This window comes from Anas acuta, chromosome 9 (genome assembly GCF_963932015.1).
Source record: "Anas acuta chromosome 9, bAnaAcu1.1, whole genome shotgun sequence".
NCBI classification, from domain to species: Eukaryota; Metazoa; Chordata; class Aves; order Anseriformes; family Anatidae; genus Anas; species Anas acuta.
The window spans coordinates 26,299,482-26,326,164 of NC_088987.1; the positions used below are offsets into that span (position 1 = coordinate 26,299,482).

Here is a 26,683-nt window from a genome sequence, read left to right on the forward strand (position 1 = left end):
AAAGATTCTTTTTATCTTGATTTTACTATTCACATATTTGTCCTCTTGTAATAAAACCTGTGCATTTAATCACAATTTTCATAAAAATTTCAGCCCATATATTTTAATCAGTTCAGATTTTGGCCATGGTTTCCTATAATGTCACCTTATAAGAAATAATAAATAATGAATAATGCTTTCCTCATTTTCAGCAAAAACAAATCTAGCTTTATCAGTTCATGTTTGTATTTGCATTGGCTCTGAACTATGAATTAATAGAGCAGAGGAATGTCCATCATGCTCTCTCTTCCTTCCCAGGTTCAATTCTCTCTCTTAGCTGAGCAACAAACTAGGGGCCAAATACATGCCTGCAGCCAGCTCATATTCTGTTAGATTAGTGTATTTGTATTATTACTGTTTGGTAGGCTACAGATTATTATATTAACTCACAAATTAATATAATTTTCTAGACATGGAATTTCCACATTTGTTGTTGTTTAAGATCACTGAAATGAGTCTTCCATGTGGGGTTGGTCTACCATTTTGTTTCTTCTTAAGCCCTTAAAATAGAACATAGTAGAAGGTGGAGATATGCCTAGAGTCTATCCAGCATGCAAGAAGAGTGAATTTCAAATATATTGTATGACTTTGTAAATATTAGTCTGATTATTTAACCTGATGGCTAGGAGCAAAGTCTTTTAATTCCTGATTTAATTCTTAAATGTTTAAGATACATGAATACCTGTAGTAAGGAATTTTTGAACATCAAAAATCCTTTCATCTGAGGGATTCAGACATAACAATTTTTGAGTTGCAAAATCTCCTGTTGTTTTATATGTGCTGTTTCAAACTTCTGTGATTGTACTACTTGTTACAAGTAAACATTCAGTAAAGAAACTGGGAAGCACAGAAAATGCAAGCAGGCAGAAAAGCAAAATTTGGAAACTCTTTCACTGAGCTTGCCACAACAGAACTACTTGGTACTAACAGTCTATTGTAAAAATGATGTTTTTAGTAGCAGATTCTTCGAGATGAAGCTGATGTGTGAACCTGGCTCCAAGACAAGATTCCTCCAGTTGTATGGCAGGTTCACCTTAACTCAGTCACACTGCAAACCCTCTCACCAGGGATCGATTTCTTACCTAGTCTAAGACCGCCTTAGAGGAGCTAGCTTGCAAAGAAAAAAGAAGCACTATACTAAAGTCCTCCACTTGGCTGGATTTCCTAGGCTCTTAGGGGAGATGCTTAACTATCAACAACAACAGAATAGTGAACTAAATTACACATCAATCACGGACTTTGAGAGGAGTCTGTTTTTACTGGCAAAACAGAAAGCCTCGCAAGTTTTAGCTTCACTTGGCTGTAGTTAACTTTGCAAATACCACTTTTTCAGCCTCTCATTACAAAGGAAATCAAGGGAAGCTTAAGTAGCACACAAGACAGAAGTGAAGGGAAAATACAGTTTTCAGCCTCAGGCAAATCAATTTGCAGTCCAGTGAGAGAAGAGAGCAAGAGGTCCAGACAGTCAATGAACAGGCGTCTCCAGATCACCACCAGATTATGATGGCAAAGGGAATTGCCTACATGCAGCAGCTGCACAGTCAACATCCCTGAGGTGTTTCTAAATAGTCAGTTTGCTGGCAAGTCTGTCCCGAAGAGTAAAATAAAGGAGCTGCTCCTCCAAAAAATTACCTATTAACAGGCAGAAGATGCTTAGCCTGATAAATTACATTGTTAGTTCAAAACTCCAGATGCCATAGAGAGAGGCCAGTAAGCCACATCCTTCATGAAGTAAATGTTCGTAGCTGCAGTGTAAACACAGATGGATGGGCAGTGCAGGAAATCCTACCTCTGCTGAGGTGACCTGCCCGCTGAGTTCAGCAGCAAGTCGGAGGCTGAAGAGCCTTTTCTGCTTGCAGCTACAAAGTATTAATCTGGAGTTATTTGGAGGACTTCTGGGCACCAGTTGTTTCTTGGCTACTATAACTCTGAGCAGAATTTTCCTTGTAACAGAGAGATTCTTGACAGTCAAGAAAACAAACAAACCACAACAATTGAGTTAAGCTAGTTATAGAAATAAATTTTGAAAATCAGTCAATAGTAAAGAGTATTCTCAAAGGACAAAAAGACAGACATGCCTCTCTTTGTAGCTGTGCAAATAACACACTAGCATGAAATGTTGCCTATTATTTATATAGCTCTGTATAAGTCACTGAGTTAGTTCCTCTTTACAGATGGTTTTGAATACTTTTTTATTTATTTTTTTTCCTCTTATTTTATATTTAGACCCACGAGAATCTACTTCATTTTTATTATTCCTGTTTTCTATATCACAAGAAAGAGGTGACTTTAGTTCCTACAAACTTGAATTTTGTTTTGACCTTCGGATTTTGGACTATAAATCTATTAGGACAGCAACAGAGACAGAGTAGCTTAACAAAGAAAAAAAATCAGATATCAAAACTTCTGACAAAGATTCATTTCATGTTGAAGTCATAAATGCTCGGTCATGTTCTTCAGCTAATGAAGAGGGTCATTTAAAATACCACCTTGGGAAAATACAACCTGGGGAATTTAAGGAAGTTGTTTATCTGAATTCCAGTCTCCATACAGCTGAAAACCCCAACTGCTCTTTCTACAAATCTCTCTTTTTACAACTTCCAGGCTAATAATAAAATATCCCTTGGGTAAAAAGATTTCCTGACATAGTTTTTGCATATCTGTGCTGGTATGACTTGACGCAATCATTTGACAGAGTGAAAGGTATGCCCCACTCTTTCATTACAGCAGCTTTGCTCTTTTGTTGCCCCTACAATGCATTTTTCTAAAGAGGGAGCAAATATTAATTACCATCAGGTCCATACATAGGATAAAACTATCTTTCCAAATTTTGTTTTCACTTTTTTTTTTTTCTTTTTTGGAAAGAATAAGAATCAGCTTACATTTACTATTACATGTTTACTATTGGCAAATTTAACTCAATCTCAGCTGCTGATTAAATGTACGTATTATAAAAATAAAAAAGAAGCCTGAAAAAAATGATATCACTAGAAAATACTACTCTCCAACCTCTACAATTTCCTCAACAAGTGTTAAAATGATTATGAATTAAAAAAAGAGTCAGTTTCAGGGGACTTTAGAACAAAACAAAACAAAACCATACAAACAACAACAACAAAATCACACTGGAGAGAGCTCAGCTACCCCAGTTGTTATGAATCCCAGACTGTTAAATGCAAAGCAACATTATATCTACAATAGGTTGTGTTTTGATAACAGAGGCCAGAAACAAAACCTCACATTCAGGTACAGACAGTTTTATATATGGAAGGACAAGCTTCAAATACTCTTTGGCCTACTTTGCTTAAATATTCTTTATACAATAAAATGACCACAGATTTCTATAGTAAACTCCTACAGTTCTGGGATGTTTAAAATCCAGCACCTGGGAGTGGAGAAACACTTGCAACCCTGTGCTAGACTAGGCAGCTGTGTTTGTAGTAAAGCAAACACATTTTGATGCTGTTTTGTAGAAGCTAAGAAAGGTCTCTCACTAAACTAAGATTTTTCCAAACGCATTGTCCAATGTGCAATTTTGAGTAATTTACAGGAATACTTGAAGCATAAGGATGAACATAGAATACATGTATTATACAATCTCTCTTCCACTGGGAAGTAAGCCAGAGTATAACCTACAGAGAAAGAAAGGGCTTGAGGAAATTCCTGGAATAGTAAGCTGTTCAGCTGTAAGCTATAAAGAAAATATGGCAACCCATCGCTTATTCTTATACTGCACATCTGTTTTCAAAAATCACTCATATTTATCATCTGCTAGTAATAGTTTTCATGTTTTATTACCAACATGCTGTATAATGAAGAACTGGAAAAGCCACACGTTCCAAAGAAAAGCCTGTAATTTTCCTTAATGCAAATATACAAAGCTTCACAGTGCTATTGATGGGCCTGATCCAACCCTCACTGAAATCAGTGGGAGTTGAATGAGTCCTTCTGTGCACAGGAAATGAATTGAAATTAATGAGACTACATATGGTTCCAAGGTAATTTATGCCTTTTCTGGCTGTTAATATTTATAAGACTTTAATCTGCTTCCACTTACAGGAGTGTTCAACTTCACTGACTAAACTGGCTCTACTCTGAATTTATAGCTCCATGAACAGAAGGAAAAGAAAGGTTATTGTGCGTTCACAATTTACTGTGCAAGGTTATTTAGTTTTAATCTTGTACAAGTTTCTTCTCAGTGTAGAAGGTATTGTTAGCTATTGTCCCTTACCTATATAGCAGGCTATACACCAAGAGAGCTATACACAAACCGGACTATACTCCAGACTACAAACCATTAGATCTTGAAGAACAAGCTCAATACTGACAAGCTGTGCATTGGCAGCTACTGACACCTAATAATTTTCAAAGGTACACAAGAGTTCACAAATAAAAACTTTCCAAACACTGCTTTTCAGATTATTTAACAGTGCATTTACTTAGATTCACTCAAAAAGCTTCTACAAATCTGCATTTATACTTCTTCCCCTACAGAATTCCATCGCTAGTGCTGCAGTCAAACAGCTGGCCACTTTGTACAATACTGAATATACATACGGCCCAGGAGCTGCAACAATCTGTGAGTACTGGCCTAAACTTACCAACTACACTAAGTGCTAGTCAGACTCTGAAATGCAGTTTTTTAGTGACTTTTGTTCCTCTTGATAAGCATTCAACTTCCTTCCTCACAAGCATATTCCCAGAGGTATATGCAATCGCTTATGTCTAAAATAGGGAACAATATATGCCGTAAGGATGCCAGGGAGTGTGTGGCCCCAGGAAGGTAAACAGATGTGATAATGTGTTCAGGAATTCATGTGCGTAGCATGAATTCCCAAAATCTGCCCAGTTTAGATTTAAATATAAAATCTGACCCTGAATTTTTCTATATTTCCAGCATCTTTAAGTCAAAGTAAAAAATTATTTGAATGCTAAAGAATAGTTCAACCACTTTACCAACACCTTTAATTATTTCTTTACCTTTGCATTATGGTCTGAGGAATGTACCAGCTATAATTCCATTCTTTTATACTCCTTGGGAACTCAGCTGTCAGTACATAGCCTTAGCTGTGTCAGAAGATGATCTGTGGCCAGTTCTAGATTTCTAGAACTTGTATACATCAATATTTAAGAGCTCTTAATTGCCTTAAGTACAGAAACTGATCTCTTCCTAATCTTACTTTTCTTAAATAAAAAAAACTTTTAAAACCTTTGAAAAGTAACCCCCTTTAAAAAAAATATATATGGACATTTTTTCCTTTAAATCTATTTTAGTGATGCTTAGCAATTTTGGAAGCTCCTTCCTTAGGAAAAGAAAAAGAGACTACTTTCACTGTACCAAAGTACTAGAATGGTAATGTACTATTCTTCCAGAAGAAAAGGATCCAACTAATATCCCAGATATGTGGTTCTTTCAGATCTGTATGAATCTCAAAAGTGATTTCTCTTTTGCAAAAACTACTTGTTTCTGCTATCAAATCTTTCTAAACAGCCCTATAGAAGCATGCCATTCTCCTGCTCCCTAGACACCATGGCATGCCCACCGTATTGATAAGGAGGGAACAGGATAACTGGTTAAGATTTCCATGTACACATCAGCTGAAAAGGAGCTCACAAATGGCCTAAATCAAAGAAGTCTTGCCACGAGAAAGAGAAGTTAATCAATTCGCAAAATATACTTTTTTATCACTTTAGTCTATATTTCTAGCTTTGTGACTTGACATTTCCACTTTTTCAATTATATTTTATTCATTCTTTTTATCAGATCCTGCTGCAGGGGGCTCTGATGACTGGGCTTATGATCAAGGCATCAAGTACTCTTTCACTTTTGAGCTCCGAGACACTGGCTATTATGGCTTTCTTCTCCCTGAATCTCAGATAAAGCCAACCTGTGAGGAGACTTTGCTTGCTGTTAAATACATTGCCAATTATGTCCTTGATCACTTGTATTAGAATGAATTTCTAAAAACTATTAAAGAAAGATTTATTCAAAGGCATCTTCCTCTTCATTCTTCAATAGTTTTTTTGTTTTTTTTTTTAAACTTATTGCTCTGAATTGCATCCTTACTCCATCATAGGTCAATACAAAACTTTGAGATAAATTATATATTTTATAAAGGCAACTGTTATAATTAGGGAGGGGGGATGAAAGACAATCCTTGCTAGTAAAGCGTGCATGCCCGTACACTTGCCTGATCTTTTGAGATCCACATCATTAAGTACAAGTTTTCAATTACTTTTCCCTACCAACCTCGTCTCCGTATTTATTTATTTTTTATTTGGAATTACCTGGCTATATTTCAATGCTAACAACACAGTGTTTGGAGAATTTCTCTAGTGACTGGATTTGGCATAAATAAGCCAATCCTGTATACATGTATTTTGACTGTTAAAACACATTTTTAAAGGAATGGCACTCTCAGGCAATGAAATTGGATGTTGACTTCACTGCAATTGCACAGATAGAAAAAAGAACGTATACTAATTCTCTCACAAAATAGGATTGTGAAGACCGTCAGACAATTAATGTCTGACCTCCAAGTCAGCTTGCACTGTGGCAGCTACTGATTTCTTCCCATCACTAATAGGTGGGATTTCTCACTCAGGTTCCTATAATTTCTTCTGGTAAATATAGCACATACTTCTGTCTTTAATATCATGACTTCCATGTCTTTCACCATGTCTTCTGTTCTCCCTTGTCTCTGACACTCCTTCCCCTCAAGCCCTCCCTAGCTTTCTCTCTTTATCTTTCTCTCTTTTATTGTGTTCAGTATAGTAACCTTCCAAACTGAAAGTTTAATATTTTAAACTCTTGACAAACCAAAAGGTGAGAAAATACAAGGAACAGGAAGTTGAAACATTCTTCCTTTCTTCCTGAACTGATATCAAAATAATTTTAAGCTTATTAACCTAAAACTTGCTTTAAAATGCTCTACAGCCATACAGCCTACACTCACAATCTTTTCAAAGAGCTGACCAAGACCTACCTCAGATTAAGACTGTTAGGACTTGGTTTTGGTAACCATAAAAACCCCAAATGCATTACATCTGAGTTAATATGTGCAGTTTACAAATCAGAAAGATGAATTATGCTTACAAGTAGCAGAGACAATCAGCAAATTTATTTTCCACTGTGTAATAAAGTATGATGCAATCTAAATTTTATTTAAACAGTATGTGAAAATACCCATGTTGTTTTTTTGTTTGTTTGTTTTTAAAGTGTCCTGTGGGCCATATTCTTCCCTGATGCAGCTCAGTTAGGTCAATGTGACCATGTGCTCTAATCCAGGGGACTAGTTTACCTTTTGAGTATGGTGGTGTATTTAAAACTTGCAACAAGATGACTTTACTAAAAACAAAGGTTGAGATCTACCAGAAAAGACAGATTAAATCCATTTGCTCATCTCAGTGATGAACATGGCATAGAAGACTCATGTGAAATGAAGCATTTTATAGTAAAGATGGATATGGGACACCAGACACATTCTGAGGGGAGTTCCTTGTGGGGGACTTCAACTTCTCAGACATATCCTGGAAGCGCAACACAGCCCAGAGAAAGCAGTCTAGGAGGTTTCTGGAGAGCATGGAAGATAGCTTCCTGATGCAGCTGGTTAGTGAGCCTACCAGGGGTGGTGCCCCGCTAGACCTTTGGTTCACAGAGAAGGACTGGTGGGAGATGTGGTGGTTGGAAGCTGTCTTGGACAGAGTGACCACAAAACAGTAGAGTTCTCTATTCTTGGCAAAGTCAGGAGGGGGACCAGTAAAACAGCTGTCTTGGAGTTCTGGAGGGCTGACTTTGAACTGTTCAGGACACTGGTTGGCAGAGCCCCTTGGGAAGCAGTCCTGATGGACAGAGGAGTCCAGGAAGTCTGGGCACTCGTCAAGAAGGAAAGCTTAATGGCTCAGGAGCGGTCTGTCCCCACGTGCCCAAAGATGAGATTGAGTGGTAGAGTGGCCTGGCTGAACAAAGAGTTGTGGCTTGAGCTTAGGAGAAAAAAAGAGAGGATCTGATCTTTGGAAAAGAGAGCAGAATCCTCAGAAGGATTATAAGGATGTTGTAAGACTGTGTAGAGACAAAATTAGAAAGCCCAAAGCTCATCTGGAGCTCAGTCTGGCTATTGTTGTTAAAGATAAAAGAAAACGTTTTTATAAATACATTAACACAAAAAGGAAGACTAAGGAGAATCTCCATCCTTTACCGGATGTAGGTGGAAACTTAGTTACAAAAGATGATGAAAAGGCTGAGGTGCTTAATGCCTTCTTTGCCTCAGTCTTTAGCAGCAAGACCAGTTGTTCTCCAGACACCCTAAGCTTGTGGAAGGGGATGGGGAGCAGGATGTGGCCCTCACAATCCACGAGGAAATGGTTGGTGACCTGCTACAGCACTTAGATGTACCCAATTCGATGGGGCCAAATGGGATCCACCCAAGGGTACTGAGAGAACTAGCAGAAGAACTGGCCAAGCCACTTTCCATCAGTTATCAGCAGTCCTGGCTATCAGGGGAGGTCCCAGTCAACTTGCAGCTAGCAAACGTGACACCCATCTACAAGAAGGGACGGAGGGTAGACCCAGGGAACTATAGGTCTGTCAGTTTGACCTCAGTGCCAGGGAAGCTCATGGAGCAGATTAACTTGAGTGTCATCACGTGGCACTTACAGGGCAGCCAGGTGATCAGGTCCCGTCAGCATAGGTTTAGGAAAGGCAGGTCCTGCTTGACGAACCTGATCTCCTTCTATGACAAAGTGACGCGCTTAGTGGATGAGGGAAAGGCTGTGGATGTGGTCTATCTTGACTTCAGTAAGGCTTTTGACACTGTTTCCAACAACATTCTCTTCAAGAAACTGGCTGCTCTTGGCAGACTCTCATACACTTCGTTGGGTTAGAAACTGGCTGGGTAGCTGGGCCCAAAGAGTCATGGTGAATGGAGTCAAATCCAGATGGAGGCCACTCACCAGTAGAGTCCCCCAGGCCTCTAGTACTGTGAGACCAGTAGAGTCCCTCAGCACCTCGAGTACTGTGTTCAGTTTTGGGCACCTTGCTACAAGAAGGACATCGAGGTGCTCAAGAGAGCCCAGAGAAGGGCAACAAAGCTGATGAGGGGTCTGGAGAACGAGTCTTACGAGGAGCGGCTGAGGGAGCTGGGATTGTTCAGCCTGAAGAAGCGGAGGCTCAGGGGTGACCTTATTGCTCTCTATTAAGTACATTAAAGGAGGCTGTAGCGAGGTGGGGGTTGGTCTATTTTCCCATGTGCCTGGCAACAGGACGAGGGGGAATGGGCTAAAATTGTGCCAGGGGAGGTTTAGGTTGGATATTAGGAAGAACTTCTTTACTAAAAGGGTTGTTAGACATTGGAATGGGCTGCCCAGGGAAGCTGTTCAGTCACCATCCCTGGAGGTCTTTAAAAGATGTTTAGATGTAGAGCTTTGTGATATGGTTTAGCGGAGGACTGGTTAGTGTTAGGTCAGAGGTTGGACTCGATCATCTTGGAGGTCTCTTCTAAACTAGATGATTCTGTGATCTGTTTCAGGTCTGTACTCCAGTAGTTTGCACAAGAAGCTTAAACAATTTAAGATAAAGGCTGCTTTAATGATTAAAATTATTTTTACACAGAGCAAATGGGCAGAGCATTAGAACTTATACAGCCCACTTATATAAGCATAAAGAAAATGTCCAGGTGATTTATATAAATACACTTTCATCCAAACTTTCATTGTCTTAAAGTCAACAGTAGCAAGGAAAAGTTCACAACACATACTTCCAAAATGATGTTAGCTGGGATATGTTCTTGGAATTGTCTTAAAACCCACCCTGGATCTTCCCCACCACTGAAATCTCCTACTTTGGACCCAAGGACACTGATTGTCCTACCTGAACTCAATGCTGAAGCTTATAATTAATACTAGTTTTAAAGACCAAGACTTCATAAATCAAACAGTGCTATACACTACTACGTGTTTAAGGCTCTCACACTCACCACAGTAGCATTTCTCACAGTATTCTCAGTCTTGGTACTTCCTGGGGCCCCACATGTTCCTACTGTCATTAGCAGGAGAACTGTAAACAGCCACAAAGAACAAGTTTGACGATAAATGATTAACTCTTCCTTTCAAGAAAAGCTGTAAAGAATTATCCTCTCCTGATCAATTGTCTATACAAGTAACGGGGGCCTGATTGGGTCAAAGTGGGTAAGAGTGATAAATAGCCCCTCTGGGCAGCTTTCTCACACAGCTGCAAAAAATGTGTTTGGCATTTATCAATGCTGTTTGGAGCTTGGCTAATATGGTCCACACTGAAGAAAGATGGAGAAAAGCCCTGTGTCAAGATATGACCTGCCTGATCTCCCATCCCATCTTAAGCCATTGCTAGAAGCTCTAAACAGAGACTTGATCTGTCCATTGGCACTCCTGCAATTATCGCTATTTTTGGCAGGTCCCTAAACAGATGCACTCAAAACAGGTCTTGAAACGCATTTTATAGAGAAAAGATTTCTCCAAGAAAATCACCAAATTCAGAGGTCTGAATGCTAAGTGTTCTCCTCTTTTGGCTCTCATTCTTGGAGGAGCACAGGACACAACATGGCACACACACTATCTTTACGTCACTTACCTTTCGGCTCCTTCCTTTTTCTCAGGCTAGTGTCTGATAGTAAACTAGCACAGAGAAGTCCTGGGGTTTTGACAAAAGATATGTGCCTTTGCACTTACATGCCTCTGAGAATCATTTCTGAAAATAAATTACATGTTGTGCTCTCTTTCACTTCCTGGAAGAGAATACAACGTCATCCCTGATATTCACAGTGTATCGGGCACCACCTCCTACCACTGTCTATAGTAGTGCTATTATTTGACTTGGTTTTTAAAAGCTCTCCTATGATTTTATGCCTCACACAAGCAAAATACCAAAAAGCAGCACTTGCCATTAATTGTTTGCAGAGAAAATACAATAATAAAAGTGCATAAACTGTAGAGCACAAAACTAACTCCTCTTTAGCTTTAGGCTCTCAGATACCTCAGCCACAAGGTCAGCATAAGACTAAGCAGAGCACAGCAATAAACCATACACCATTGATTAAAGATACCAGGATGAGTTTGGCACAGAGTTCGCAATTAGCAGAGGTAGCAAGGTCCAATCTAAAACAACACTTTCATTCATATTTATTTCCAGCAAAGAAACACATCCACTAGCCCGCTCCAATTAGCCCAGCAATAGCCAGATTAAACCAGTCCTCACACACACAACCGATCCATCTGTTCTTTGTCACCGATGAAACAGAACCCATATGTGAAAGCAGCACGTACCAATAAAGAGACATGGCATTCAGTTTTGCAACAGAAGTGAGGGGAAGGATAATCAATGTTACCAGTAATAGCACAGGATGCAAACAGAACATACTGACCAGAGCCAAACATGTTACAAAGAGCAGGAACATAAATTATTCAGAATACCAATTTTTTTTTGGCTACTTTTAACTAAGTACTAGCAATCAACCAGGGATTATCCTGACTAAAATTGTATTGTTTTGGAAAACATCACAGGCCTTTTGCTGGTTACAAAGTGAATTGCTGATGCTCTGCACGATTCATTTCTAGGAAGATTGCAGGCAACCAAACACCATTACAAATGCAGGTGATGGGAAGGTCACTTCACCCAGCAGCTCCAATGGTGTCAGGGTTACCCCAGCTAACTTAAAAAGTGTGACTACAAGGCAGAACATGGCACCCATTTGTTAGCTCTGAGCTTCACAAAGCCAGGTCACAGCAAGGCAGTGCTAAGATTTCCATGCTCTTTCCAGCACTCACTAGCAACTCTGGTCAAATTACAGAGATGTAGAAAAGAACAGCAATCACAAATTATACCATATATAACCTATGCAGCTGGAACATAAAACTAAGAATACACGGAGACATTTAAGCAGAGAAGACATGCTGCTAGCACGTAAGCTGTTAAAACAGAGACAAAAAATAAAACGGCAGAAGCAACAAGTCACAATGCTTCAAATTTCAGCACTGCTTTCAAAAAACATAGAAAACCCACGAGCAAAACTGATGGATAATATATTTTTGTAGATGTCATTAGAGTTCCTCAGAAGCAATTCCTCAGTTTTGAAGTGGTTCTTACAAATAGAATCATAGAATCATAGAATATCCTGAGTTGGAAGGGACCCTTAAGGATCATCAAGTCCAACTCTTGACACCGCACAGGTCTACCCAAAAGTTCAGACCATGTGACTAAGTGCACAGTCCAATCTCTTCTTAAATTCAGTCAGGCTCGGTGCAGTGACCACTTCTCTGGGGAGCCTGTTCCAGTGTGCAACCACTCTCTCTGTGAAGAACCCCCTCCTGATGTCAAGCCTAAATTTCCCCTGCCTCAGCTTAACCCCGTTCCCGCGGGTCCTGTCGCTGGTGTTAATGGAGAAAAGGTCTCCTGCCTCTCGACACCCCCTTACGAGGAAGTTGTAGACTGCGATGAGGTCTCCCCTCAGCCTCCTCTTCTCCAGGCTGAACAGGCCCAGTGCCCTCAGCCGTTCCTCGTACGTCTTCCCCTCCAGCCTTTCACCATCTTCATAGCCCTCCTCTGGACACTCTCCAACAGTTTCATGTCCTTTTTATACTGTGGTGCCCAGAACTGCACACAGTACTCGAGGTGAGGCCGCACCAGTGCAGAGTAGAGCGGGACAATCACCTCCCTTGACCTACTAGCGATGCCGTGCTTGATGCACCCCAGGACACGGTTGGCCCTCCTGGCTGCCAGGGCACACTGCTGGCTCATATTCAACTTGCTGTCTACCACGACCCCCAGATCCCTCTCTTCTAGGCTGCTCTCCAGCGTCTCATCGCCCAGTCTGTACCTGCAGCCAGGGTTTCCCCGTCCCAGGTGCAGGACCCAGCACTTGCTCTTATTGAACTTCATGCGGTTGGTGATCGCCCAGCTCTCCAACCTATCCAGATCCCTCTGCAAGGCCTTTCCACCCTCAACACAGTCCACAACTCCTTCAAGTTTGGTGTCATCAGCAAACTTGCTCAAAATACCTTCTATTCCTACATCCAGATCATTTATAAAAATATTGAAAAGTACCGGCCCTAAAGTGGAGCCTCGAGGGACCCCACTGGTGACCGCCCGCCAGCCTGACGCAGCCCCATTTACCATAACCCTTTGGGCCCTGCCCGTTAGCCAATTGCTCACCCATCGTATGATGTTTTTATTTAGCTGTATGGTGGACATTTTGTCCAGTAGGATCCTATGGGAAACCGTGTCAAAAGCCTTGCTGAAGTCCAAAAAAATCACATCAGCTGGTTTCCCTTGGTCCACCATACGGGTGATCTTATCATAAAAGGAAATCAGGTTAGTTAGGCAGGACCTACCCTTCACAAACCCATGCTGGCTGGGACCAATGACTGCTTTGTCCCCCAGGTGCGCCTCAATACGTTCGAGAACCATCTTCTCCATGATTTTACCAGGCACTGACGTGAGACTGACAGGCCTGTAATTGCTAGGGTCTTCTTTCTGACCCTTCTTGAAAATCGGCACAACATTTGCCAGCTTCCAGTCTACCGGGACCTCTCCAGACTCCCAGGATCGTTGAAAAATAATTGAGAGAGGTTCCGCGATGACGTCCGCCAGCTCTTTCAGCACCCGGGGATGAATCCCATCTGGACCCATGGACTTGTAGGGATCCAGGTGGAGTAGCAAATCCCGTACATGTTCAGGGTCAGTTGGGAGTTTGTCATCCCCACCGTCCCGGTCCTCCAGCTCAGGGCACCCTGGGTCCCGAAGCCCATCATCGGCATTGAAGACAGAGGCAAAGAAGGCGTTAAGCATCTCTGCTTTGCCTACGTCATTGTCTGTGAGGAGACCTTCCCTATCAAGGAGCGGCCCTATGTATTCTTTAGTTCTCCTTTTTCCATTCACATATCTAAAAAAACCCTTTTTATTTTCTCTCACAGACACAGCCAGCTTCAACTCTAGGTGTGCTTTGGCCACACGAATTTTCTCCCTACAAACACGAACAGCATCCCTGTATTCTTTCCATGATACCTGGCCCTCCTTCCAGTAGCGAAACACTCTCTGTTTCCGCCTAATCTCCATTAGAATGTTCCTGGTCAGCCACGCAGGCCTCCTGCCCCGCCTGCCTGACTTGCGATATTTAGGAATTGCCTGATCTTGTGCTTCTAGGAGGCATCGCTTAAAGAATGACCAGCACTGGTGGACATCGAGGCCTTCAAGAGCAGTTTCCCAGGGGACCTTGCTGACTAGTTCCCTGAGCAGCCTGAAGTCCGCTTTCCCCATATCTAGGGATGAGGTTTTGGTGGCACGACAAGATAAGAAATAAAAACACATTACATGGGTGATGGAGGTACATTTTGTCATTTTTTAACAGCAAACTTTTTTCAATAACCCTAAACAAAACTTTCCAGTGTTCTCCAGCCTGAGTCTTTTTCTTGTTTTCATAAAACCAAGTAAGTCTGTACAGAAACAGTGAATATTCTACCAATGTAAAAATGTAAATAGAACCAACCTCTCAAACCATCTGTGGTTTCAACTTTTCTTTCAGTGTACATTTTAGGCTGAGTCTTTACTGTGAACACTAAGTCCACACTGCAATTTTGTAGCATCTAAGAATATTTTTAACCATAATTATGTTTATGACAAAAAGTCATGAAAAAAAAAATAAAATAAAAAACTGATGATTAACTATTCAGCCCTCATATACCCCTTACTAAAGGCAGAGGGACTGGGGCATTTGTCACAAGAGACGAGGCTGAGAGGTCTGGGACTGTTCTGCCTCGAGAAGGAAAGGCTCAGGGGGATCTCATCAAAATGTATACGTACCTCAAGGGAGAGTGCAGAGAGGATGCAGGATGTTGACCTGATGCAGGTCAACTAAGGATTGAGATGAACACCTTCTAATTGATTTATATTGCTCCTTTGAATAGATAACTAGAAAAGGAGCATGCTGTTTTCTTGGTTAAGAAACACATCAAAAAGCTGCATCTTTCTCATATAAAGCTATTGTTTTAGGCAAATGCATTCAGTCAATTAATTTCAGTGCTCCAAAATTCAAAAGAGACTAAGAACTGATGAAGTGTTTTGAAGACAATGTACTCTCCATGTGCCAGCTCTCACAGCAGTGATATCAGATATCAGACTGCTCGTGGAGGAAATGCCCCAGTATAGATCACAGCTGCAAAGGCCTGACAAAAACAGCATTATACAAATTCTTGATTCTTTAACATACAAAGCAGGTAACTGCACATAAAACCAAATGAAGTACAGTAAATCCAGACCGTTTTGTCAGAGTTAAACATGCTTCCAGGGCAGGTTATCGCCCAGTTTGCTCAAAGTTCTCTAACAGCTACTGACACACAGTGGTAATTCAGAGAATTAAACTTGTTCTTAATGATTTAGACACAATAGCCTCAAAATCTCAGGTAGAAATTAAAACTGTGCTTGCAGTTCAGCCCATTCTGAACACTGCTTTGCTGACATACGGCCTCAGCATGCTTCCTGTCACTTTGAATTTTTCTAAGGACAGATGTGGCCCAGTGAAGCAGGTTGCCTCTGTGCTCCCCACTGCACTCCTAACAGCTGCATTACAGCTGCATACACAGTCTTTTACAATAAGAGGAGAGGAAAGTGTTGCTCTGGAGAGTGGGGTTGCATCCCCAGGAAATAGGAAAATATATTCTGAGATAGTAAAATATTTCAAATTATATAAAAATTTTCCTTCAAATCTTTTTTAAACAAAGCACTCCAGCTTCTTGCCATACATGAAAGCATTTTAATTTCTGCATTTAACAGAAGGCCTAAGATGCTTAACTCCAGACCTCCTCAAAGAAAGCATGAATCATGTTGCTTTAATACAAAAATCAACTCCCAGTTTCCTGAGTTCATGAGGAAAAATAAAATATTCATTTTTCTCTTTAATACATTGATAAAATAAACCATAAGAATAACAATAAAGACTGCAAGGAAGAAAAAGAAGAATCATTCAGGAGGAATGGCTGTCACCCTGCAGATCCCTATGTTGCTATGACATGGATCAGACCATAGAACACAGCTCAACATCTCAGTGATCCACCAGCTTGTGTCCAGAAGTGATAGAGCTCAGAGCATCAGCGTTCCTACCACAGCTAATCCATAATCTAATTAACCTGCTAGAACAATCAAGAAATGCTAGAAAATTTAAAAAATGACAAACAAAATTGAAAGGCAAACATTGTGATACAACACTGGCATCTTTGTTAACATATAAATTGCACTTTGTTAACATATAATTGCACTTATGAACATGGTCCTCTCTCCACCATTGCAAATGGTGGAGAAAAAAAAAAAACATTCTCAGATTATGAGACCATAAATACAGCAGTAGATGCAAATAGCCTGTTTGTCAGTGCTATTATCATGCCCCTGTTTAGTGTATAAAGATAATAACTTCACATATACGAAGTTTAAGAAATTCAAGTGTTCAAAGGATGCAGTAGGAATGTTCTAATGGCCAGGTTTATAGTACCTTCAAATCCAGAATCCAAGATTCTCTCCTCTTAAAAAAAAAAATAAATCACTCACAAACAACAGCAGATGTTCTGTTCAGCCGCTTTCTAGAATGCATAGTGATGCCACCAAGGCCAGTGAAGTCACCCTTCATCCATTCTGGGGTAAGCAAAAGGAGAAGCAGGTTCTCCTTGGGGTACGTTCAGCTAAGGAGTTCAGGCCTACCGAAATCAACAGCAACTCCATTCAAAAATGAAGTTATGAATACTGGAAAAAACACTGCATGTTTTTTTATCTTATTTTCACATAGCTTTTGATAATTTTTCAGTGTTTTAATTTCACCAGAAATTGATTTTGAAAGGTATCATTTTATATTGACTTGTAGAAAACTATTCTTACATTTTTCTCCTACAAATGGAAATGCTGTTCATGACCCAAAGGCTTTCTGTAAGGTTCATAAATAGCACTTTTCCTTTTCAAATGGAATTAGAATTCTTAATGACACAGATGATTTATACTTTCCCTTTTTTAATATGTATCTTTGAATCATATCTGAAAAGCAATGATATAGCCTTCATAAAAGTGGAATACATATTCCTCCATTTAAAAGGAAATCTGAATGGAGAATGCTTCAATTCTAGCTTTTGTCACCGATATTTCATTGTGGTTTCAGTCTCTCATATCTCTATTTATGTTATACTGTCACAGTCAACAGTTGTGGCAACACACTCAGCAATAAAAATGTTTAGATACAATGAATAAATGTATATATATATATATATATATTGTTCTTAGCACAAACTGAATTTGTACGACACTTTAAAATTAGAATATCCATTGCACCTAAGAACTTAAAAAACATTGTTTTTGATAAAAGCCCTATACTTGACTTCTTGGTTTAGACCTCTGTGCATTTTGCTTTTTTTGTTTGTTTTTTGTTTGTTTTGTTGTTTTTTAAGTGTACTAAAATATTCAGTCAAAATTATTAAGAACTAAAGTATCAAGAACTGAAAGATTGCAGTACCCTCACATTAACTTCAACCCAAACTAAAATCCGCATGGCTGTATCAGTATACCCATAGAATATACTATTTTTTCCTAGACTTAAAAGCTGTTAAAAAAATCTCTTCCTGAACAGACCAGGTGCCAGCCATAGCCATTAAAAAGGAAAAGCACTGTGCCTTCTGTGGTGTGCATTGCTCGTGGAGCACTGTCATCTACAAACTACTTGGCTCAACCAGGAAGGCGATTCACAGAGAAACAGAACCACTCACTCACGTACATCAAAGTGATTTTGTTTTCTAACAGGGAATGAATTAATCTTAACAAATTCAGTCCCAGATGAGTTTTAGTTCAATTAAATATATGTAGGGAAAAATGCATGATCAAACAGAATCAGCATTGCATCCAGAGACTGCTGAGGGATGCCATGTATTTATTCAGGCAACAGGACCTCTTTTAATCTTTCATTAACTTTGCCTTGGTGACCATTTTATGTCTAGTCTGAGATATTGGATTAGCACAAAACAGCTGGAATCTCCCCTCACTTTTCACATCCTGCCAGCCTCCTGCATTCTTTTGAAGCAAGGCCTTTCTCTGCCAGCCTCTGTACATTGACTAATACTTGTTGGCCCTCACAGCCCTGGATTCTGAGAATACTGTCCTGCAACTGATTTTGGACACTTACCCTGATGGATGTTGAATCTCTCCTACTAAAAAGATGTGATTACTTTTTGTGAAGTTGTTTTGCTCAGCGTCTCTGACTCACTTTGAGAAATAGCTCAGGAGTCAACACTGCTCCCACACACTCTTGACAGAGTTCCCCTGGCATGTTAGCTGCAGCCATTTATTATAAAACTATTTAAGGCTGAAAGAACTACTTGAACATCTGGTTTACTTTCTCACTCTCCAGTATCTGTAGCCCAAAGACACATTCCCTTAAGTGCTACTAAGCACTCACCTGGGCTGTTCATAGCATGCCTTACCCTGGCTGTGTCAAGTAAGAGCATCGCCAAAGCAGTTCAAAAGGAGAAATGAAAGATGCAATTAATTTACATGGAGTACCTTTGGCATGATGTTTACCCAAAATATTCTTAGGTTTCTCACAGACATTCATTTGGTCATAAATTTAAAGAAAAGAGATCACTCATCTGACTGCAGTAATTTTTAAATAATCCATGTTAATATTTATTTAGTCCGTATTATCCCTCTAACATTGCTCTTGATTCTTGAAAAAGACTATCTCGTGGAAGACATGCTAGACCAAAAGAGGTCAGGGCAAGTACACACACCAGTTAATGCATGCACATGCTAATGCATGTACTTTCTTAATCTATTTATTCATCTTTTAGGATATTCACCATACATCAACAGGCAGAGGTGGCCCATGCAATAAAACTGTTTTTGTCAGTATGTGACTCCGCAGTCACATATATATGAACATACAAAGCAACTGTTTCTATCCCAAAAAGATTTTAGGACATTAGTCAAACTTACAGAGGTTTAAATGAGTTTGTAGGAGAGCAAAATTTGCCTGTGTGGCAAATTTGCAGCTCCAGATGTCCAAGCATGAGCACAAATGAAAGCACACAAACATCTGCACACAGGTAAACCGATTTCCAGAAAAGGATCCAAGAAAGGAACTGGTTAGATAATAATTGTGTGACAAAGAGGCTGTGCTCAATGAGTTCTAGGTCCAGATAAGGGCCATCTTACGTATACACAAGAAAAAATTATGGACATAAAGATAAGATACATCTTAAACAGCTTTCCTGTTATTAATAGCTGCACAAGTTCTAAAACATGACTGAAGTCTGTCCGATACTTACCAAAGGAAAAGCTATGAAGGACAGGTAGGTGATACACATCCTGTTCCCAGATCAACAATAGAACTCCTGCTGCCTTCAGGAAGCCAGAAACTGAACCATGATCACTAAAACACCTGAGGCAGAAGCAAACTAAAGCAAACTAAAAAGCATTTTTAGAAGCACGCTAAATAAATAAATAAATAAATAAATAAATAAATAAATAGATATATTTCTATGTCCCCATTGCACGTGTTGACAGACAGAACGAGCAGGGAACATTTTCCTAAAAAAGGAAATGTTGTTTTATCCATCTGTTCCTCCTAGCTCTTTAGTGTACAGCTCTCGGACTTTGGTAACAAGCAGAACAGCCTTATGATGCTTTAGGTTTATTTATATTCATGAGAATAGTTTTCTATTGCAGTTTGGAGTTACACTGACCTCATTCAATACTCTCAGATAAAATCCATGAATATTCCTGAGAATCCAGTACTTTTATCAACAAGGAGAGCCATGCTGATTACGTAGATATTAAATGCAAAAGATCATACAAACTAAACCCACCATTCTTTTCCAAGATCACTCTGTAATCAAGAAGAGGAGTCTTTTCACTTTTTAATATTTATGTTGGCAAAGTGTCGCCCTCCCAAACAGACATGCAGAACCCTTCTTCAGTTCTACAGTGCTCACTGGTATGAGGCATACTACACCTCAGCAATAAGCCACTTTTACCTCTGTTACTTTGGGGTATTTTAGAAGATCACTAAATCAGTCACCAGTCTCTCTTGTTTTGGAGAGAGTCCCAACATGAAAAAGAATTTATTCAAGAGAAGATATTGCATTAGCTGTATGGTGAAATGATGTGCTTTCAGAACACGTCGTTCCAGAACAACCACTCAACTTAGCTGACTGCCAAGGACTCAGAGCATCTTGGAGCGAGACACAGCTTCTCATGACATCTTGTGGCAGCACGACAAGCTGACAGGGTTTTTGGTTTGTTTTCATAAAAAGCAATTTAAAATGTTGCAAAACAGTGGTATTACAGAAAATCAAACACACAACAAAAAACACCAATTTATAATTAAATTAAGGTGAACAGAGTGGCAAAATTCACTTATTTGAGAAAAATTTCCCATACAGAAAGCATAACGACACGAAGCACAAAAAAATAGGATTGTTATTTTAAACTAATAAAAGAAAGTCAGAAAACTGACACGAGTTCATGCAATTCAAACTACATGTGGGTGACAGATCTAAAGACAAGTATGTCTTTCTAACGCCTAATACATTCTTACCTATTATAAGTACAATATCAGTATCTCCTTAAATTGTTGGCTTGCAGGGAAAGATTGGTGTCAAGGGGAAAAGATTTCAATGTCCAGAAACTTAGCTACAAATGACTCCATCAGGCTAAATTATGTTGATATTTATGCTACACGTAATTGGAGAAAAAACAAAATAGCATTTTTTTCCATTTGTTTTTAAAATTGTGCTGAGGAAAAAGCGTCTTTTAATCATAGCTGAAATGAATTGGGGATCCTTATCAAAAAATACTGATCCCACAGGAATCAATAAATGACCCTCCCTAGAAAAAATAAAAATAAAATAGAAAAGTCAGAGATACCTCTAACTTAAAATTAAAACCAACAAAGTAACTTAAGATATAGTCTTATATCTGAAAACACGCTCATTCACAAGGCACTGAAGGCAATTTTCCTAGTCACTGACTAATGTTTGACTCACACTGTTTCTCGACTGAAGTTATTTCAGTTTCTTACTATGCAACTTGGCTTCTGAAATCCTGATTCAGCCCTTCATCCAGGCTCTGAGAAAGTGGTAGATATTCCTGCAAGGGCAGAAGCAACTGGCTTTGTCTGAACTTTCTTGGAAGGGAACAGAACAAAATACAAGCAGGTTTCAGGCAAGCAACGGAGAATGAAGAGAAAGCTTCTGGGAGTCTGTCTGTGGAACATTCAACCAGAAATGCTGCTCTTTCTGAACAGTCAAGGGGATTTCAAAAGCACCTGTCTGCTCTGGTACACTCAAGGGAGTGAAACCATTAACATAGGACTATCTCGTATTTGGCTTCCACACGTGAAGAACAAAATCTACATTCAGTTGTGTACTTTTAGGTTACTGCTTCTGCCAAATTTAGCCACCACACAAAAGGTGGAATGAACTATGACTCTCCAAGCTGCAGAGGGAGGGATACATGTGAAAAGCCACTCCATGGGTTTTTGTTTACATTGAGTACTGTGAACTGTCAGCAGCCACTGGAAATTCAGGCTGAGGTGCTTCAGGGACGGAAGTGAAAGGAGAGCGGTGTAAATATATACTCAACTCAACCGATCCCAGCCTATATAGCAGTATGTCAGTACTATCAGATGCAGTACTATATATGCCTGCAACTACTTTGGAAGGTACTAAAACAAAGCACGTAATGCCAGTCCTGCGTGAAGAGAATTCAGTTTGCTAGAACTTTATTTCATTTTTAATATATTTATTTTGTAAAAATAGGTTAAAAGAACTGAGCCTGCAAGCATTGCTCATCTTTCCAAATCATGTGTGAGAACTGTACTGCACATATTTATTGGTCTCCTTACACTCATGTTACCACGTCATGAAATACATTTGTGCAGTTAGGAAAGACAGTTTTGTAGGCAGGAGATCAAGAGGTTCAACTCCTCAACCAGCACAGGCTTCTCTAACACTCTGCATAACTCCTCTTACACCTTAGATCAAAAAAGTATGTAACATAAAGGACACTTTCCTAGAAAGATACTCTAAAGACATTAAAGTCTGCAAAGTGCTCAAAGGACTATTCTAACTCCATATAAGCAAATTTGACATTAAGACCCTGTCTGGTACCTTGACAGTCTACATACATTTACCTTATGTTTAGTACAGAACTTTATTTCATAACCTGCTAGAGACTGAAAAACAGATTTATGGCACACATGAATTTGCTGGAACACAGTTATAGCTAGTAAGTAGGAGGTCGTAAAATTTGGATTGGGAATTTAATAGTCAAACATCCCTTTAATATCATAGAAGTGCTTTTTGCAAAATTTTAGGAGGTTGCTAGGGGAGAAGAAAAGTCACTGAAGTTATTCCTTATAAATTCCACACTGGTTGCAGCCTTTCAGATGTACCAAACTAGAAAATGTACTACTGCATATTAAATAATTAACAAATATACACACCAAAATCCATAGAAGTGAGTCATATCACAAACCACAGATCAGGAAGTCCTCTCTTCCTCCAGTACCAAATCCCACAGTCCTTACATGGACATCAACTGGCATAAAAACCTATTGAACATAATTTTTGGGGAAGATACAAACCCTACACATCTCATTCAATGGTTATGGACTGAGGTGTCTTGATTGAACCCTTCTGAACAGGTCTGTTGAACAGGGGAGTGGAATTTTGTGGCTTAAGTTAGAGAGGTAAGTAGGCATCTGCTTTCCAGGACACCACACCATGCTGGACCAATAATGTTCTACAGGAAGTAACACCAGCTTGAAGCAATCACAACTTCTCCATTTTGTGTTGAATATAATATGGCAAAACACATTATAATAAAGTACAACTACGTTGTTTTTTTAATCAGAGAAACAGCAATGGGATACAGTCCTGATCTTTAGTTGCTCCCACTCTGAAAGAAGGTTTACAGATTAAAATTAGTGGGGCTTTTTTTCCACTTTTACAACACAAAAGAAAGAAAAATCATAAGACAGTACCACACGCAGCATGCTGTGCTAAACAGCTTTCAGCAGTTGTGGGCTGTCAGAAAATAAGCACATACTAATTTTGTAGTCACTAGAGGGAGCCATCTGGCATTTTTCTTCTGCTGTTCATTAAATGTTTGAAATTCAAAATTCATGGTTCTGCTAAGGGAAAGATTTGTGTCAGATCCAAACATACCAATTAGTAAGTGCTGCAAAGAAGAGTTCGGATACGCAATTCTCCCTCTGTCTCCCAGTCTTTAGCTAGAAGCTAAAATAATTTTGGAGAACACTATCTCACTTAGGTAAAGTGTATCTTTGTCTTTGAAAGTAGGGTGGGAAGCAGGGTGGCAGAAAAGATCATCTTCATAAACTGTGGAACACATATACAAGAACAAGTTTCTCCTTCTTTCAGGATGAGGTTTAAGAAGGAGTTCAGCAAACTGTCTTCTTCCTGTAACCGTGTTCAACTTACAGGGACGCAACACATCCTCACAACCTTTGAGGTAGAAACATTGAGTGCAGGAAGTTACACACCCTTAATATACAAATGCTACAGTTATGGAATCTCCTCACCTAGATCGTTCACTGAGAAATTAGAACAAAACATAAAGAGACTTTGCCCAATCCTTAACTATAAGGTGCTACAGAAAATAACATGTAACTGGATGGAATGTTATGTAGGAACTGCCAGAAGACAGACATGTAAATCAACCTTCAGTGAGTCTTCACAACAAAGAAGAGGCCAAAGACATCCCTATCTTAATTTTTAACAATCCCCTCTTTCATCAAGGTGTCTAAGCTTCCACTCCTAGTCTCAGATGCTGTATTACTTTACAGATACACTTCCATGAACATACCTAGTTATGATGAACAAGTATTTAGAAAAGCTAATATAGCTTACATTTCTGTGAAAGTGCATATAATCAGAGTGAACTATCTTCTCAAAAAAAAATAAAAAAGGAGAGAGAGAGCCTGCACTTCCAAAAGAGAACCTTGAGCAATGGCAAGGCCGGAGGATAAGGTAAAGGCCCAGCTGAAGTGCATCTACACTAATGCACGCAGCATGGGTAACAAACAGGAGGAGCTGGAAACCATCGTGCAGCGGGCAGGCTACGACTTGGTTGCCATCACGGAAACGTGGTGGGACCAGTCTCATGGCTGGAGTGCTGCAATGCCTGGCTATAGGCTCTTCAGAAGGGACAGGCAGCACAGAAGGGGTGGTGGTGTGGCTCTCTATATTAGAGAGTCTTTCGATGTTGTAGAACTCGAGGCTGGGAATGACAAGGTCGAGTCCCTTTGGGTTAGGATCGGCAGGGACAACAAGACTAGTGTCCTGGTTGGGGTCTGCTATAGTCCGCCGAACCAGGATGAGGAGACGGATGAGGAGTTCTACAGGCAGCTGACAGAAGTTGCGAAATCTTCAGCGCTTGTACTCGTGGGGGACTTCAACTTCCCTGACATATCCTGGAAGCACAACACAGCCCAGAGAAAGCAGTCTAGGAGGTTTCTGGAGAAAGATAGCTTCCTGACGCAGCTGGTTAGTGAACCTACCAGGGGTGGTGCCCCGATAGACCTTCTCTTCACAAACAGAGAAGGACTGGTGGATGATGTGATTGTCGGGAGCTGTCTTGGGCAGAGTGACCACGAAATGGTGGAGTTCACTATTCTTGGCGAGGCCAGGAAGGGAACCAGTAAAACCACTGTATTGGACTTTCGGAGGGCTGACTTTGGGCTGCTCAGGACACTAGTTGGTGGAATCCCTTGGGAGGCGGTTCTGAAGGGCAGAGGGGTCCAGGAAGGCTGGGCGCTCTTCAAGAGGCAAATCCTAATAGCGCAGGAGCGGTCTGTTCCCATGTGCCCAAAGATGAGCCAGCGGGGAAGAAGACCAGCCTGGCTCAACAGAGAACTGTGGCTTGAGCTTAGGAGAAAAAAGAGGGTTTATAATCTTTGGAAAAGTGGGCAGGCCACTAGGGAGGACTATAAGGATGTAGCGAGGCTGTGCAGGGACAAAATTAGGAGGGCCAAAGCTCATCTGGAGCTCAATCTGGCTACTGCTGTTAAAGATAACAAAAAACGCTTTTATAAATACATCAACACAAAAAGGAGGACTAAGGAGAATCTCCATCCTTTACTGGATGCGGGGGGAAACTTAGTTACAAGAGATGAGGAAAAGGCGGAGGTGCTCAATGCCTTCTTTGCCTTGGTCTTTACCGGCAATACCGGTTGTTCTCTGGATACCCAGTACCCTGAGCTGGTGGAAGGGGATGGGGAGCAGGATGTGGCCCTCACCATCCACGAAGAACTGGTTGGTGACCTGCTACGGCACTTGGATGTGCACAAGTCGATGGGGCCGGATGGGATCCACCCAAGGGTACTGAGAGAACTGGCAGAGGAGCTGGCCAAGCCCCTATCCGTCATTTATCAGCAGTCCTGGCTATCGGGGGAGGTCCCAGCTGACTGGCAGCTAGCAAATGTGACACCCATCTACAAGAAGGGCTGGAGGGCAGACCCGGGGAACTACAGGCCTGTCAGTTTGACCTCAGTACCAGGGAAGCTCATGGAGCAGATCCTCTTGGGAGTCATCATGCGGCACTTGCAGGGCAAGCAGGCGATCAGGCCCAGTCAGCATGGGTTTATGGAAGGTAGATCCTGCTTGACAGACCTGATCTCCTTCTATGACAAAGTGACGCGCTGGGTGGATGAGGGAAAGGTTGTGGATGTGGTCTACCTTGACTTCAGCAAGGCTTTTGACACTGTCTCCCACAGCATTCTCCTGAAGAAACTGGCTGCTCTTGGCTTGGACTGGCGCACGCTTCGTTGGGTTAGAAACTGGCTGGATAGCCGGGCCCAAAGAGTTGTGGTAAATGGAGCCAAGTCCAGTTGGAGGCCAGTCACTAGTGGCGTCCCCCAGGGCTCGGTGCTGGGGCCGGTCCTCTTTAACATCTTCATCAATGATCTGGACAAGGGCATTGAGCGCACCCTCAGTAAGTTTGCAGATGACACCAAGTTAGGTGCGTGTGTCGATCTGCTCGAGGGTAGGAAAGCTCTGCAGGAGGATCTGGATAGGCTGCACCAATGGGCTGAGGTCAACTCTATGAAGTTTAACAAGGCCAAGTGCCGGGTCCTGCACCTGGGGCGCAATAACCCCAAGCAGAGCTACAGGCTGGGAGATGAGTGGTTGGAGAGCTGCCAGGCAGAGAAGGACCTGGGAGTGATGGTGGACTGTCGGCCGAATATGAGCCAGCAGTGTGCTCAGGTGGCCAAGAAGGCCAACGGCATCCTGGCTTGTATAAGAAGCAGTGTGGCCAGCAGGGCTAGGGAGGTGATCGTCCCCCTGTACTCAGCTCTGGTGAGGCCGCACCTCGAGTACTGTGTTCAGTTTTGGGCCCCTCGCTACAAGAAGGACATCGAGGTGCTTGAGCAGGTCCAAAGAAGGGCGACGAAGCTGGTGAGGGGCCTGGAGAACAAGTCCTACGAGGAGCGGCTGAAGGAGCTGGGCTTGTTCAGCCTGGAGAAGAGGAGGCTCAGGGGCGACCTTATCGCTCTCTACAGATACCTTAAAGGAGGCTGTAGGGAGGTGGGGGTTGGCCTGTTCTCCCATGTGCCTGGTGACAGGA

The 26,683-nt window shown here is 41.0% G+C and overlaps 1 protein-coding gene across 5 annotated transcripts in view; it reads left to right on the forward strand.

Annotated features, from left to right (window-relative positions):
- Positions 1 to 6,031, forward strand: part of CPB1 (carboxypeptidase B1) — a 73,712-nt gene extending 67,681 nt beyond the window's left edge. For all 5 annotated transcript variants that reach the window (XM_068692392.1, XM_068692391.1, XM_068692394.1 and 2 more), the window contains 2 exons: positions 4,534 to 4,618; positions 5,804 to 6,031. In XM_068692392.1, coding sequence (XP_068548493.1) covers positions 4,534 to 4,618; positions 5,804 to 5,991 — 273 coding nt within the window. In that variant the 3' untranslated portion in view covers positions 5,992 to 6,031. The remainder of the gene's footprint in view (positions 1 to 4,533; positions 4,619 to 5,803) is intronic.
- Positions 6,032 to 26,683: the final 20,652 nt, after the last annotated feature.